This window comes from Apostichopus japonicus, chromosome 6 (genome assembly GCF_037975245.1).
Source record: "Apostichopus japonicus isolate 1M-3 chromosome 6, ASM3797524v1, whole genome shotgun sequence".
In the NCBI taxonomy this organism is placed as follows: domain Eukaryota; kingdom Metazoa; phylum Echinodermata; class Holothuroidea; order Aspidochirotida; family Stichopodidae; genus Apostichopus; species Apostichopus japonicus.
This window is the reverse complement of record NC_092566.1, coordinates 17,228,609-17,243,452: the sequence shown is the minus strand read 5'-3', so window position 1 is coordinate 17,243,452 and position 14,844 is coordinate 17,228,609. Positions and strand designations below refer to the sequence as shown.

The window sequence follows — 14,844 nt, the reverse complement described above, 5'->3', positions numbered from 1 at the left end:
GTTGAAAGTTGTTTAAATGTCTCATGTTACTGTGATGTGTGGTTTTATTTTACGTTGTTTAATATTGTTTTTACATTTTTTTTAAAGAGAAAATATGGAAACTTGATGATGAAATGCATAAGCCAACTCATACAACCATTGCTTTCAACTTTTATAGGTAGGGTAGGGGAATGGGAGGGTAGGGGAATGGGAGGGTGGGGTAGGGGAATGGGAGGATGGGTAGGGGAATGGGAGGGTAGGGGAATGGGAGGGTGGGGTAGGGGAATGGGAGGGTGGGTAGGGGAATGGGAGGGTAGGGGAATGGGAGGGTGGGGTAGGGGAATGGGAGGGTGGGTAGGGGAATGGGAGGGTGGGTAGGGGAATGGGAGGTGGGTAGGGGAATGGGAGGGTGGGGTAGGGGAATGGGAGGGTGGGGTAGGGGAATGGGAGGGTGGGGAAGGGGAATGGGAGGGTGGGGAAGGGGAATGGGAGGGTGGGGGTTGGGGGAGAAGCAAAGGGACTTGGTACTTATAAGGGGTACAATTTTTATTGATATATTTTACTAATGTCCTTTTTGGTGTTGGCAATGACGATGTAATAAAACAGTCACAGGTCTTATGCATCTTTCAAACTGTTATTTCTCTTCTTTATGCATTTGATTATTTTAAAGATTAATTTACAGTAAAACTCTCCAAAATTAATATCCTATGTCCACATTAGTTTTCCGTTGCCCTACAGCAACCTGCATCCATGACTCCCCACCCCCTCCCCTTATAAAATGTCCCAACCCCTCCCTTTAAAATAAGAAAAGAATACCAGCCACTCCTCCCCTTACAAAAAGTGCCCAAAGTAAGACATGCTATATTTTTTAACTTATGAAGGATAATAGTAGTAGGGAATAGTTTATGTATGTATTTATGTATGTATTTTAGATTCTCCTGCAAGCAAGAACTTGCGAAGAAGCCATCATTAGCTTATCAAAGCCGCAAGCTGACTGAAGTCAGTCTCTTGGATTCATATTTAACGTCCATGATTATGAATTGTCAATTGTCAACAACTCTGTAAATGGATGACATACACTAATATTGGAGTGACTCGAACTCGAGACCTTATGATTGAAAGGCACCGGCGTTAACCACTGAGCTAACACTTCCTTACGGATTTTTCATCCTGATTATTTTTCCACCCCTTCATCTTACCATACCTATATCAATATCTTATTATATTATATGTTGTACAGATTCCGTCTTAACGCTGTGGTTTCCTGTTATAATCTTATTGTTGATTTATCCTTGAAATGTGATACATTTGATGTTTGTTTATTTCTCATTTTTTTAAAATTTCATCACAATGCAACTTGTTTGTAAGAAGAGATTATTTTCTTGAGTAGGTAAACATGACTTTGTACAAAAAAAAGGGGGGAAAAGAAGACATTTTTTGGTCAATCGCCCTCATGACATCATTCAATCTTCTGTTGCCAGATGCATAAAGGAATGCATTCACAAAAATATCAGGTTTGAAAATTTCATAATTTTGTAACACAAGATACTGTGAAGTGGTTTACTGCTGTAAATGCAAAAAAATTACAATATATTTAAGCAATCTACCTTTAGCCACCTTTCTATATTATTATATTAATATTAATTAATATTTTTAATTAGTCACTGCTGATATTATGTCCATGTCAAGCAGTGGCGTAGGAAGGTGCTTTTGAGTGGGGGGGGGGCTGAAGACTGATGGCCGGCCTGGGGGAGGGGTCTAAGGGGAGGGGGTGTCCCCCTCCCCTTTGGAATTTTTTGCATTTCCAGGTAGCCTCAGATGCAATTTGGTGCAATATAGCACACTTCAACACCCACTCCATTTTGTAAACTTAATTTTTGTATTTTCACCAGGCCTTAGATGCAATTTGGTGCTCCAAATGAGATTTTTTTTTCTCATTTGGAAATGAAAAAGGGGTTTTCTGACTTGCGAAACGGGGGGGCGGAATGATACTTCCGCCCCTCCACATTTTTCACTGGGGGGCTGGCGCCCCCCCGGTTCCTACGCCCTTGATGTCAAGGGTATTTCGCCGACAAACAGTTGAAAGAGGACCAGAAGACTGAACTGTTAGGGATTGCAAAGGATGCTAGTTATTTTATTTGGTCACAGCCAAGGCATAAAACTCTAACCTCGTCATATTTAAATAACACTATTGGCATATTTTAGAGTAAACTTGAACCTCTCGAGAACTTGTACAAAAAGAGAGTAATCTGCAGAGCTTATTAAAATTATAATTCAGAAATATCGGTCTCTCATCGATATGATGATCTATTCTATTTTAATCGCTAGAAAAATATTAGAAAAAGTTATTTCAGAAGAGAATAAGTTAACAATGATTGCATTGTGACACAGTTAAATAGATACATGAATGTTCACACAGTAGCTGAGACCTAGGGGAGCCTTCCCAGAAAACTCATTCCAAGTAGCTGCAGTTCAGAACTAAAGAGAACAAAATCTAGTTGTCAATTTACGTCCTAATCAGAGAAATGAATAGAATTCAATAAATGTTGTTCCATGCAATGGAATTAAAGGGTGTGAAGACTCGCGCAAAAAGAAACTTCTAATGTCGGTAATCTGACCTAGTTTCGAATGAGGTGTAACAGAAGTGTAAGACACCACCATCGATCCCAGAAAATACACACACAGCTTGCTACCATCGGTAATTGCTGTAGACGCTAGTGTATAGTCAGTACATACAGCTGCGGTCAATACCAACAGCACAGTGTATAAACAATACAACGATGGACATCTCAGGTGGAGCTAAATTTAATAAGGTATCACGTTTCATTAGTGTCTGCATTTTGTAGCGACACAAACAAAACGTCACTTGCAAGCAACGGAAAGTTAACTGTTTTAGATGGCCGCACGCGGTTTGGGGAGAGTCGAGTCTTCAATCCCTTTAAATCATGAAAATGTCTATAGGTACTTGACGACATATATCTGTTGCAGGATTGTTACTACAATCATTATATATGGCCAATTATCACAACCTATCAATGTATACCTACAGAACTCAAAACCTAACCAATGAATTAAGTTACATTAGGCCAAAGAATTATCTTGATCCTTAAATTGATGAAAATAGAGGGCAGCAGAGCAGTATTTTAGGGACAGTTCATTATGAAACCCCTTTCAATTGGCACAGTTTACCATATAGGTGTGAAATACAGATCTACATGGTCAACAAACTAAAACTTGGATTAGCTGTAAATTTTACTGTTACATTTTACAAACTAACGGTAGGATTATTTTCATATTTGAAGCAATGTCATTTTGCTATTAATGCTAAGGCATTGAAATATTTTCACTAAAAGTATACCATAAAAAAATGTTATTAAAGGTGGTTGCATAGTAGTTTTACCCAATAGATTAATACCATGAAATTGCTATCAAAAATGTATCAAAACGTGTATAAAGGTAATTTAAGATAACAAAAAGTCGAATATAACCGACATAGCATCGAGGGAAGTATGAAAACCTACTTAAACATGTCACTGTACTAAACTTGATGAAAAAAAAATACAAAAATATGAAATGGAAAAATTTGCAGCATATTTCTATGGGATTTCCTCTTCCAATTCAGGCTCCAAAATCTACTCTTCATCATCGTCATCTGGAAACAGAAAAAAAATGAACATTAATAATTAACTGGTACACTGCCAGGTATTAGAATTCAATAAGTAATACTCAGGAAAATGTTGAGTGAATTACAGTTGAGGGGACAAATTTTTTTGGCATTAACATCACTTTCTGTGTGATAACATCTGCAAGCATGGGCGCAGATCCTGGTGGGGTCAGGCATCCCCACCAACTTTTTCAGTGGTGGGGACATGATATACCGTGTCCCCACCAATTTGTCTTGACCAAACGCTGCATTTCAAATTCCCCTGTATTGAACTTTGGCGCAGTTTGATCCAGCATTGTGCAAATGACATGCAGCAATTCTCATTTTATTATATTTATCCACAGTTGTTAAATATTGGACGGAAATCACATTTGCTGCAGTCTATAATTGTTTTCTGGGAGAGGACCCCAGACCCACCGTATACAAAAAGTCTACTTGGATTATTTGTCCCCAGATTTTTTTTCTGCAGACGCCCATGTATTTCCCCAAACTAAATTTCTAAGCCATGAAATCTAACATTTAAGGAGGTTTGGGAAGTGTTATTTCCGGCGATCTAGGAGGTATATTTGCCCAAAAATTTCTTTTACGCTATGCGAGAACCCATGGTCGCGCTCCGCTTGGATAATATCAGAGAACATGCACGCGTCCCCACCATTATCCAAGACTGATCTGGGCCCATGCCTGCAAGTCAAATATTGCCAAAAGCCCAGCTGTATCTTAAGGCAACCCTTGTCTCATCCATTAACCCCCGATATAATCTTGGTATGATCTCTTCTTGATGTCAACATTGAATGACCCTTCATATCATCACAAAAGTCAAATTTCATTGTAGCATAATTGGTAAAATCACAGCCAATGAATGGCTGGTAAATATTACCTCCAAAGAAGTCATCAATATCGTCATCGAGATCTTCATCAACTTCCTCAGTGACTCCTTCCTCTGGCTGAGGGTACTCAAGAGTGTCATAGACCTGGAAGTAAATAATGCAATGTTAATTAACATAAATGTACACAGTAATGATCAGACTGCTCCCACCACCCCCACCCCTCTCCCAGCCCCACTCAAACTCCGCAGTGACTCCTTCCTCTGGCTGAGGGTACTCAAGAGTATCATAGACCTGGAAGTAAATAAAGCAATGTTAATTAACCTCAATGTACACAGTAAAGATCAGACTGCCCCCCGCCCCCCCCCCCACCCACTCAACTTCCTCAGTGACTCCTTCCTCTGCCTGGGGGTACTCAAGAGTATCATAGACCTGGAAGTAAATAAAGCAATGTTAATTAACCTCAATGTACACAGTAAAGATCAGACTGCCCCCCGCCCCCCCCCCCCCCCCCCCACCCACTCAACTTCCTCAGTGACTCCTTCCTCTGGCTGAGGGTACTCAAGAGTGTCATAGACCTGGAAGTAAATAATGCAATGTTAATTAACATAAATGTACACAGTAATGATCAGACTGCTCCCACCACCCCCACCCCTCTCCCAGCCCCACTCAAACTCCGCAGTGACTCCTTCCTCTGGCTGAGGGTACTTAAGAGTATCATAGACCTGGAAGTAAATAAAGCAATGTTAATTAAGCTCAATGTACACAGTAAAGATCAGACTGCCCCCCGCCTCCCCCCCACCCACTCAACTTCCTCAGTGACTCCTTCCTCTGCCTGGGGGTACTCAAGAGTATCATAGACCTGGAAGTAAATAAAGCAATGTTAATTAACATAAATGTACACAGTAATGATCAGACTGCTCCCACCACCCCCACCCCTCTCCCAGCCCCACTCAAACCCCGCAGTGACTCCTTCCTCTGGCTGAGGGTACTCAAGAGTATCATAGACCTGGAAGTAAATAATGCAATGTTAATTAACATAAATGTACACAGTAATGATCAGACTGCTCCCACCACCCCCACCCCTCTCCCAGCCCCACTCAAACTCCGCAGTGACTCCTTCCTCTGGCTGAGGGTACTCAAGAGTATCATAGACCTGGAAGTAAATAAAGCAATGTTAATTAACCTCAATGTACACAGTAAAGATCAGTCTGCCCCCGCCCCCCCCCCCACCCACTCAACTTCCTCAGTGACTCCTTCCTCTGCCTGGGGGTACTCAAGAGTATCATAGACCTGGAAGTAAATAAAGCAATGTTAATTAACCTCAATGTACACAGTAAAGATCAGACTGCCCCCCGCCCCCCCCCCCCCACCCACTCAACTTCCTCAGTGACTCCTTCCTCTGCCTGGGGGTACTCAAGAGTATCATAGGCCTGGAAGTAAATAATGCAATGTTAATTAACATAAATGTACACAGTAATGATCAGACTGCTCCCACCACCCCCACCCCTCTCCCAGCCCCACTCAAACCCCGCAGTGACTCCTTCCTCTGGCTGAGGGTACTCAAGAGTATCATAGACCTGGAAGTAAATAATGCAATGTTAACATAAATGTACACAGTAATGATCAGACTGCTCCCACCACCCCCACCCCTCTCCCAGCCCCACTCAAACTCCGCAGTGACTCCTTCCTCTGGCTGAGGGTACTCAAGAGTATCATAGACCTGGAAGTAAATAAAGCAATGTTAATTAACATAAATGTACACAGTAATGATCAGACTGCTCCCACCACCCCCACCCCTCTCCCAGCCCCACTCAAACCCCGCAGTGACTCCTTCCTCTGGCTGAGGGTACTCAAGAGTATCATAGACCTGGAAGTAAATAATGCAATGTTAATTAACCTCAATGTACACAGTAATGATCAGACTGCTCCCACCACCCCCACCCCTCTCCCAGCCCCACTCAAACCCCGCAGTGACTCCTTCCTCTGGCTGAGGGTACTCAAGAGTATCATAGACCTGGAAGTAAATAATGCAATGTTAATTAACATAAATGTACACAGTAATGATCAGACTGCTCCCACCACCCCCACCCCTCTCCCAGCCCCACTCAAACTCCGCAGTGACTCCTTCCTCTGGCTGAGGGTACTCAAGAGTATCATAGACCTGGAAGTAAATAAAGCAATGTTAATTAACCTCAATGTACACAGTAAAGATCAGTCTGCCCCCGCCCCCTCCCCCCCACCCACTCAACTTCCTCAGTGACTCCTTCCTCTGCCTGGGGGTACTCAAGAGTATCATAGGCCTGGAAGTAAATAATGCAATGTTAATTAACATAAATGTACACAGTAATGATCAGACTGCTCCCACCACCCCCACCCCTCTCCCAGCCCCACTCAAACCCCGCAGTGACTCCTTCCTCTGGCTGAGGGTACTCAAGAGTATCATAGACCTGGAAGTAAATAATGCAATGTTAACATAAATGTACACAGTAATGATCAGACTGCTCCCACCACCCCCACCCCTCTCCCAGCCCCACTCAAACTCCGCAGTGACTCCTTCCTCTGGCTGAGGGTACTCAAGAGTATCATAGACCTGGAAGTAAATAAAGCAATGTTAATTAACATAAATGTACACAGTAATGATCAGACTGCTCCCACCACCCCCACCCCTCTCCCAGCCCCACTCAAACCCCGCAGTGACTCCTTCCTCTGGCTGAGGGTACTCAAGAGTATCATAGACCTGGAAGTAAATAATGCAATGTTAATTAACCTCAATGTACACAGTAAAGATCAGTCTGCCCCCGCCCCCCCCCACCCACTCAACTTCCTCAGTGACTCCTTCCTCTGGCTGAGGGTACTCAAGAGTATCATAGACCTGGAAGTAAATAATGCAATGTTAATTAACATAAATGTTCACAGTAATGATCAGACTGCTCCCACCACCCCCACCCTCCCCCACCCCACTCAAACCCCGCAGTGACTCCTTCCTCTGGCTGAGGGTACTCAAGAGTGTCATAGACCTGGAAGTAAATAAAGCAATGTTAATTAACATCAATGTACACAGTGAAGATCAGTCCAGCCTATAAGGTACAGTACCATTTGATGTTTACATTTTGAGAGTTTCTCTATGGGTTTCTGCCAGACCTGCCTACTTAGCACTCACATTTACCAACTTCACAGCCACACCGGAGTTCAGGTTCCTTTATCCATCACTTGCAGCCCAACTATAAAAAAAGCTGGTGTTATTTTGACCCAGCATCACAACATCTCACGCCCAGAGAAATATGTTTGAGAATGTTCTTATAGGAATGAGATAATTCTGCAGTGCTTTTGTTTTTGGCTTCATGCATCCCTTGTGTAATTAGTACAATATTGCTAAAGTAATTCAATGACTCAACTTCATAGGCATTTCTATCAATCTATTAATAGTTCCTATTAATTAATATATCCAATTAATTAATATATAAAATCGAAAAGCATTCTGATCAATTGTAATATTCAGAGCAATGATCCTTCCTGCATCGGTTTACATATATAGTACCATTAACAGGCTGCACCTTCTACATAGTTTGAACAATATTCTGGCACTATACTCTCAAATGTGTGTAAGGGTCTCAAGAGGTGGGGGGGTGGTAGGGTAGAGGGTTATGTAGAGAGTAGAACATGCACTGGATGACAATATAATTACCTAATCGCACACCTAATATTAAGATAAAGACTATATGTGGGAGAGATGGGAAAGAAGAGGTGTTGTGGTATGTACTGATGGAGATCGAGGAATGTACCTGAGAGGTAGGGAGCACACTAAGATACAAACCTTTAGACATTCTAGCCATCCCTCGAGTGTGATTTTCTTGGCTTTCTTGTTGGCGCAGGTCTTGAAGAAGTCGCTGGCGCAGTGCTCCAACGGCATGAGGGAGTACCTGAAGTTGAGCAGGTCCTTCTTATCCAACTTACCGTCGCCGTCATCATCCAGTTGGTTGAACTTCCACTGCAGAGAGAGAGAGAAAAAGAGGGCAGACTTCATGAAAATGACTGTACAGGATAAACCCTTTGTATACATCCCAATATATATCACTGGTGTGAATTATAAGTGTCATTGATAATTATAGGATTTAAGTTTGTTATCTTTCAATAGCAAAGTCTTTAGGGACTATATCTATAGGTTATGCTGAAATGTTAAAAAAAGTTACTATGAAAAGGATAAATATAGAAAAGTCTACAAGTGTGACGAGGTCAGTGTCCTAAACTGTGAGAGGGTGAGGGGAAGGGGGGGGGTACAAATTCACATTCCAAATCTTGGAAGTGTAACGCCTGCATTTTTGTATAATCTCCATGGCGTTTGCTCTCCACACTTTTGTGGATAGTTGGGTGCAGGATAGCACGGTCTACTTATGCATATTCACTAGGCGGTGCACACATGAAACAATCCCTTTAATAGAGCAGCTATTAGTCGCAAGCGCTGTAGATTTGGTGAAATTGCATGAACCAGGGATGAGACTGAGCCGGGGAAAAAAAATCTGAAATTTATTGATAGCCGTTCTTGGGGAGGGGTTAAAGGGGAGGGGGTGTGAAATTTTTTGTCAGGTAAGGAGGGCTTAGATGCAAAATGGTGGACTCTAGACGGAATCTATCACATCACGCAACTCGCCAAAAAAGTGTGGAATTTCTGCTTGTATAATTTATCCATTAGCTTTTTTGAACCAAAAAAAGGCTTTTTTGCTTGCTTTGTGCTACTTGATTCCACCACTGGTCAAATTCGGTGTTCCTTCCCTTTACAGTCCAGCATGTTCGGCAAAAAAAAAAAAAAAAAAATTAAAAAAAAAAAAAAAAAAAAAAAAAATGAGAATTACGAGGAAAAACGCGAAAATGAAAAAAAAAAAAAAAATCGGATATCCGCGTTTCCGCGGGAGAGTCTCACGCCTGTATAAGTGTCATTGATAATTATAGGATTTAAGTTTGGTATCTTTCAATAGCAAAGTCTTTAGGGACTATATCTATAGGTTATGCTGAAATGTTAAAAAAAGTTACTATGAAAAGGATAAATATAGAAAAGTCTACAAGTGTGACGAGGTCAGTGTCCTAAACTGTGAGAGGGTGAGGGGAACGGGGGGGGGGTACAAATTCACATTCCAAATCTTGGAAGTGTAACGCCTGCATTTTTGTATAATCTCCATGGCGTTTGCTCTCCACACTTTTGTGGATAGTTTGGTGCAGGATAGCACCTACTTATGCATATTCACTAGGCGGTGCACACATGAAACAATCCCTTTAATAGAGCAGCAGCTATTAGTCGCAAGCGCTGTAGATTTGGTGAAATTGCATGAACAGTGAGATCAATCAAACTGGAAACGCAGCACCCAAAACCCTGCAAAATCAGAACGTTCAGCCGACAATTTTCAGGGTAACACTCATGGCTCCTCCTCAGACTAGGTATATACCCCTGGGGGTGCCATGTGTACATTGAATGTGTGATTATACTTACAGTGGCATACATGGAACGTTCTTGGGGGGTCTTCTGCTTAATGTTGGTGTTGGGATCAAGTCTACCAAATTCGTCTATTTCATGGAGATGTAAAAACCAGTCGAGGAGCCGGACAGGAAACTGTTGGAATTCATCATCTTTACACTTTTTCTGAGATGCTGGAAGATTTTGGAGAAGGCAAAAAGAAATCCATAAAATGATTCTAGGGGTGGGGTGGAGGTGGGGAGGGGCAGCCTCCTCAGCGACACAAATACTCCCCCTGCTTCATTCATGATATCATCTTAACGTGTAAGACATCATCTGACATGTTAAATTTGTGACATAAAGAGTTATTTTGTCTTCAACTGCAAGCCATGCATGCTTCAGGACAGAAGTCATCTTGTGCATGACAATTGATAAACCCAGAGCTGATGAAGGGTAAGATTTCAATGTGTTATATGTAAAAAATGATAAGGTATCATAAACATGAAACCATGCAAAAATTGAAAGATCCTTCACTTTGTTGGAAAGCTTGTCACATGTACATGTAAACAACACAATTGATATGTTTTGATAGCTTGAGGCTGGATTCGATCATGATAAACACCCGTGTCACACCACATTTGTCACCTTTCCCAATTAATAAAGTAAAATTAACTGTATTTCATGACAGTTTTGGAAAAACAATAATAAACTTTGACAAACTTTGACATATATGTATTTACTCTTCAGTTAAATTAACATATACAATCACAGGGAAAAAAAAATTAAAAATAGTCAGTATGGCATTGCCCTATTTATATACATGGTCTCACTTTAGACTTTCTTTCAGAGTTCTAATATTATAAGTGTATCAGAAAAGTCTTTTTGGAAAATTCTAACATTTTTTAAGATTGTCTGAGAAATTACAACCAGGAGGGGTTGCCCATTAATATAAAAGTGTTATTCTATTGGTTCATGCCCTGCAGTGGTGTACAAACTTTGCTACTACTGTACGTGATACAGTCCATCCTTTAAGTACCAATTACGGGAACATTCCCCAAAGCCATTAAATGAAGAATCTAAGCAATTGACCTCTTTCAAAAAAAATACTTCCCCATAAATGACAGAACTTGGCATAATACCAGAAAGTTAAACTCATAGTACAAAAAAAAAACTATAGCTTCTACATTTATTCTGTATGAATCATCTGCTATTAATAGTTTCAATGTCTGCTGGGGTAGATGCTTAACCTCTCATTTTCTTGTTGATGGATCTTGTAAGAAACATACAATGGCACCCTTCATTTACATCGCGGATGTTTATACTTTGAAAAGGAGTAATATATATACATAGACAGGTTGTGCTATATTAGTTGCTGGGACAATGTCTTGACGTTCCTCATTTCAAAATGTGGAATTTACTAAAACTGCCGTTCATATTTTGCCACCGCCCACTCCTTCACATTTCAAGGTTATTAGTCTAGAAAGTCAGCCGACAGACAGTGTGTTACATAATCAGTTTGCCAAGCCTAACAAAGGAAACAATGAGTGTAGAAAATTCACTCGCACAGCTAAAATTTCCTGCCATCTACCGCGAGAGCCTATTGAAATGCCGAGGCAGGTAAACTGTTATGGCAGTGAACATTATTAAATGGTGCATTTTCAAATGTCATGTTCCTCACATGAGCGAGCACTGTACAGCTCATGATTCACAATTTCACACAGCAGTCAACCTTTAAAATTCCGGGCTATTTTTCTTATATTGGCTACATACGAGTGGATCTTGCCAGTAGATAAAAGAAAGAAAGAAGACACTGGCGAATTTCTACCAGTAGACAGTAAGAACTTAAAACACATGGTACTCGTTAAACGAATTGCCAGTCGAAGATTCAGAACGAATTTTAGTACCTAGCATACAATCCAGCTGATGTCATATTTGTATTCTTATATTCTGATATCTTATCAGCAAAATATTTTTGGGCTGCTCTCAAAAGCCTGTTACAGTAACTGACGCGCGTTGTAATTTTTTTTCAAAAAGGGGCGTAAAAAATAAAGATATTCTAGCCCAACCGGCTGTAATTACAATCGTTCTTCGTACTTGTATTAAGCGGGAAGTCTTCTTGTGCTGTACACTGCACTTGCTCTTCAATTCTGGTTATAATTATCAGCCAAAATTATATCAAAGCTGTCTACAAAACATAGATACTATGATACTGTTCCCTATTGATCACAAAACTGTGATTGTTTGTTAATATAATCTAAGAGTCTTACCGATACAAATTCCGTTGTATGCCATAGGAATGTTCTTTCCTTTCTTGCAAGTGTACTCGTGGAGCTTGCAGAGGTTTTCATACTGGCGGCCGTAGACACTGCAGACCGGTTGGTAGACGTCCGGGCAGTTCTCGGGGCATTCACAGACGGCCTTCAACTTTCCATTTTTCTCCCCAGGGGTACACCAGGAGCCCTTCGGCTTCTTGCACACCACATCTTGGCAGATTTCTATGGGAGGCCAGAAAAATTGGAATGAAAGAGTGGCATCAGCAGTTTGGTCATAGAGTTTACAATTTACTTTCAAGTACCTGCAGATCTGTTGATTAAAGTTGTTTAGATTGTAAATATTAAAATCAACACAGCAATTTATCTGCCTCAAGGAAAGTATCAGGAGAATAGTTCAGCTTTGATAAGAATCATACCATAATGATAAACTTTGACAGTATAATTGAAATTGTAGTGAGATGGAAAATCCAGAACAGTGAAAAAACTTCCAGCCACCAGCGGGATTCGAAACCCGGGCCTTGCGCTTTATATGAGGAAACCCTAACCACTAGGCTATATATATAAATATATATATATATATATATATATATATATATATATATATATATATATATGTATGTATATGTATATATATATATATATATATATATATATATATATATATATCAAACAGGACCAAATTTTGTATTCCAATAACTTACAGCTTTTTAAATAATTCCGTTCATTTGACCAATTTAACTGTCTGTCTGTCCATCTGTGTTCTTAGTTTGGTTTTTGTTTCATATTAGCCTCTGTCTGAAGAATATCCTGCCAGGATTGAAATGTCACACTAACTTTTTTTTTCTTTCTTTTAATTTTTTCCTACACAGGCTTAAGTTTTACAGTAGATAACCAGTTTGCTAAGATCCTTTTCCTTTTTTTTTTAATTTTAAAAATAAATGAAGCGTTAGAGACCGAGAGTTCAGTTTAGTCATATTAAAATATTTGATATTTCCAGTGGTAAATATGTTAAAAAACCACTAACAATTAAAACAAAAATAGGTTTTGTCACTAATTAAAAAGTAATTCTAATTTCTAACCAATTCTAGTGATTGCAGCATTCCAATTCCAGTGCTCTAGCTATTAAGGGAGCTATCATGTCCAAGCTCTTAATTCGCAACGATTCCTAAATTAACAGAAATTGTTCTTGGTGTGCATGTTTGGGGGGGGGGGGTGAGGGGCAGTCAGACACCCCACATACCAAGTAAGCCGGGTCAGACCCCAACTTCAAGCCCATTTTTTGTTTCATTTAAATCCGTCTGAAGGAAACATTAGAGACATCCCTGCTGGTTGAAACCATAAAAATAGATCTTACAAATAGTGAAGAAAAAAAACTTTTGCATTCTGTGATTGAAAATTGAGATTGACTCAAACCCTGAATTTAAGTTTTATAAAATAAACATGTAGGTATATAGACATCCTGTTTGAGTTTATTCCTTACACAGACTAAACTCTCTTGAGATATATCCTTCCTGACGGCTGGGCTGGCTGTTGTCAATGGATGTTATTTCAGAAGCAGACAATCAGCATGTACAATTTCTAAGAGTCACAGTGGAACCAGTAAATCATTTAACATACTGTCATATCCTGCATGAATTGATGTTTACATAAGTTTGTTAATAAAATGAAAGTAATGTCTTTAAAGGGGTGGTGGTGACTGTGGGCTGTAGAATGTTGGTGGTAATGTCAAAGGTCAACATAAGAGAATAATGTTGTCTTGATCCAGTGCAGGTGATAATATATGTTCTCAATACAGCTGTATCTTGTCTGGAATTCAAGCTATATCTAACTATTCAAACCTGAATATAATTTCCGGATAATCATTGCTCCCTTGTTGAAATCATCAGCATATCAATCACCTAACATGAGGACAGGGAATGTGGGGGAGAGGATGCATCACGACATGGTTGGGAAGGGAGAGGGGGATGATGAGCTGTGTGACTAGTGGTGGAGCGTCCATACAGTCAGGGGGGGAGGATGCCCCCCCTGACGGACTCAAATGGACTGCTGGCGCCCTTTTCAGCTTTTTACCACTTTTTACTTATTCACGTTTATTGACTTTTTTATTGCGCTCTCATCTACCTATTGACATTTGTCATGTTATCTGCCAATTAGCAAGGCCCGGAAAGGGTCATTTCCGACGATCTAGGGAGTATATCTTTATTCAAAAAATTTCTGAACGCTCAGCGCCAACCTGTGGTGGAGCTCCACTTAGATAGTGTCGAAAGCCCCGCTACAGACCATTCTCGCCCCCCTGACCAACACCCCTAGCTCCGCCACTGCGTGTGACATCTTGGACCCATGAGCTAAGCAATTGAGAAAAGATATATCGTTCTTAGCACACTTTATGTACAAGCTAGGCCAGTAAATCAAGTATCTCTACTGTACCATATCTTTCAGATGTTTCGATAGATGCTTGGTTTATATAATTGTAAGCGACCGTAAACCTCAATAAATTGATTCCGTACATGGGCATGCCAATTAGCAGATCTCCACAGCAGGTGGAACCTATATATAGTTAGCTAGTTAGCTTTTACTCTGCCTAAAGTGAGCAAAAAGTTTAAAACTTTAAACAGACTCCAATGTGGCTTAAAGGGTGTGAAGACTCGTGCAAAA

The 14,844-nt window shown here is 40.4% G+C and overlaps 1 protein-coding gene across 2 annotated transcripts in view; it reads right to left on the bottom strand.

Moving 5' to 3' along the window:
• Positions 1–2,087: 2,087 nt before the first annotated feature.
• The window catches only part of LOC139969160 (SPARC-like), a 38,250-nt gene continuing 25,493 nt past the window's right edge, over positions 2,088–14,844 (bottom strand). For both annotated transcript variants that reach the window (XM_071974004.1, XM_071974003.1), the window contains exons 4-8: positions 12,184–12,411; positions 9,953–10,110; positions 8,285–8,458; positions 4,521–4,614; positions 2,088–3,631 (exon numbers count right to left, since the gene is read on the bottom strand). In XM_071974004.1, the coding sequence (XP_071830105.1) occupies positions 3,612–3,631; positions 4,521–4,614; positions 8,285–8,458; positions 9,953–10,110; positions 12,184–12,411 (674 nt within the window). In that variant the 3' untranslated portion in view covers positions 2,088–3,611. The remainder of the gene's footprint in view (positions 3,632–4,520; positions 4,615–8,284; positions 8,459–9,952; positions 10,111–12,183; positions 12,412–14,844) is intronic.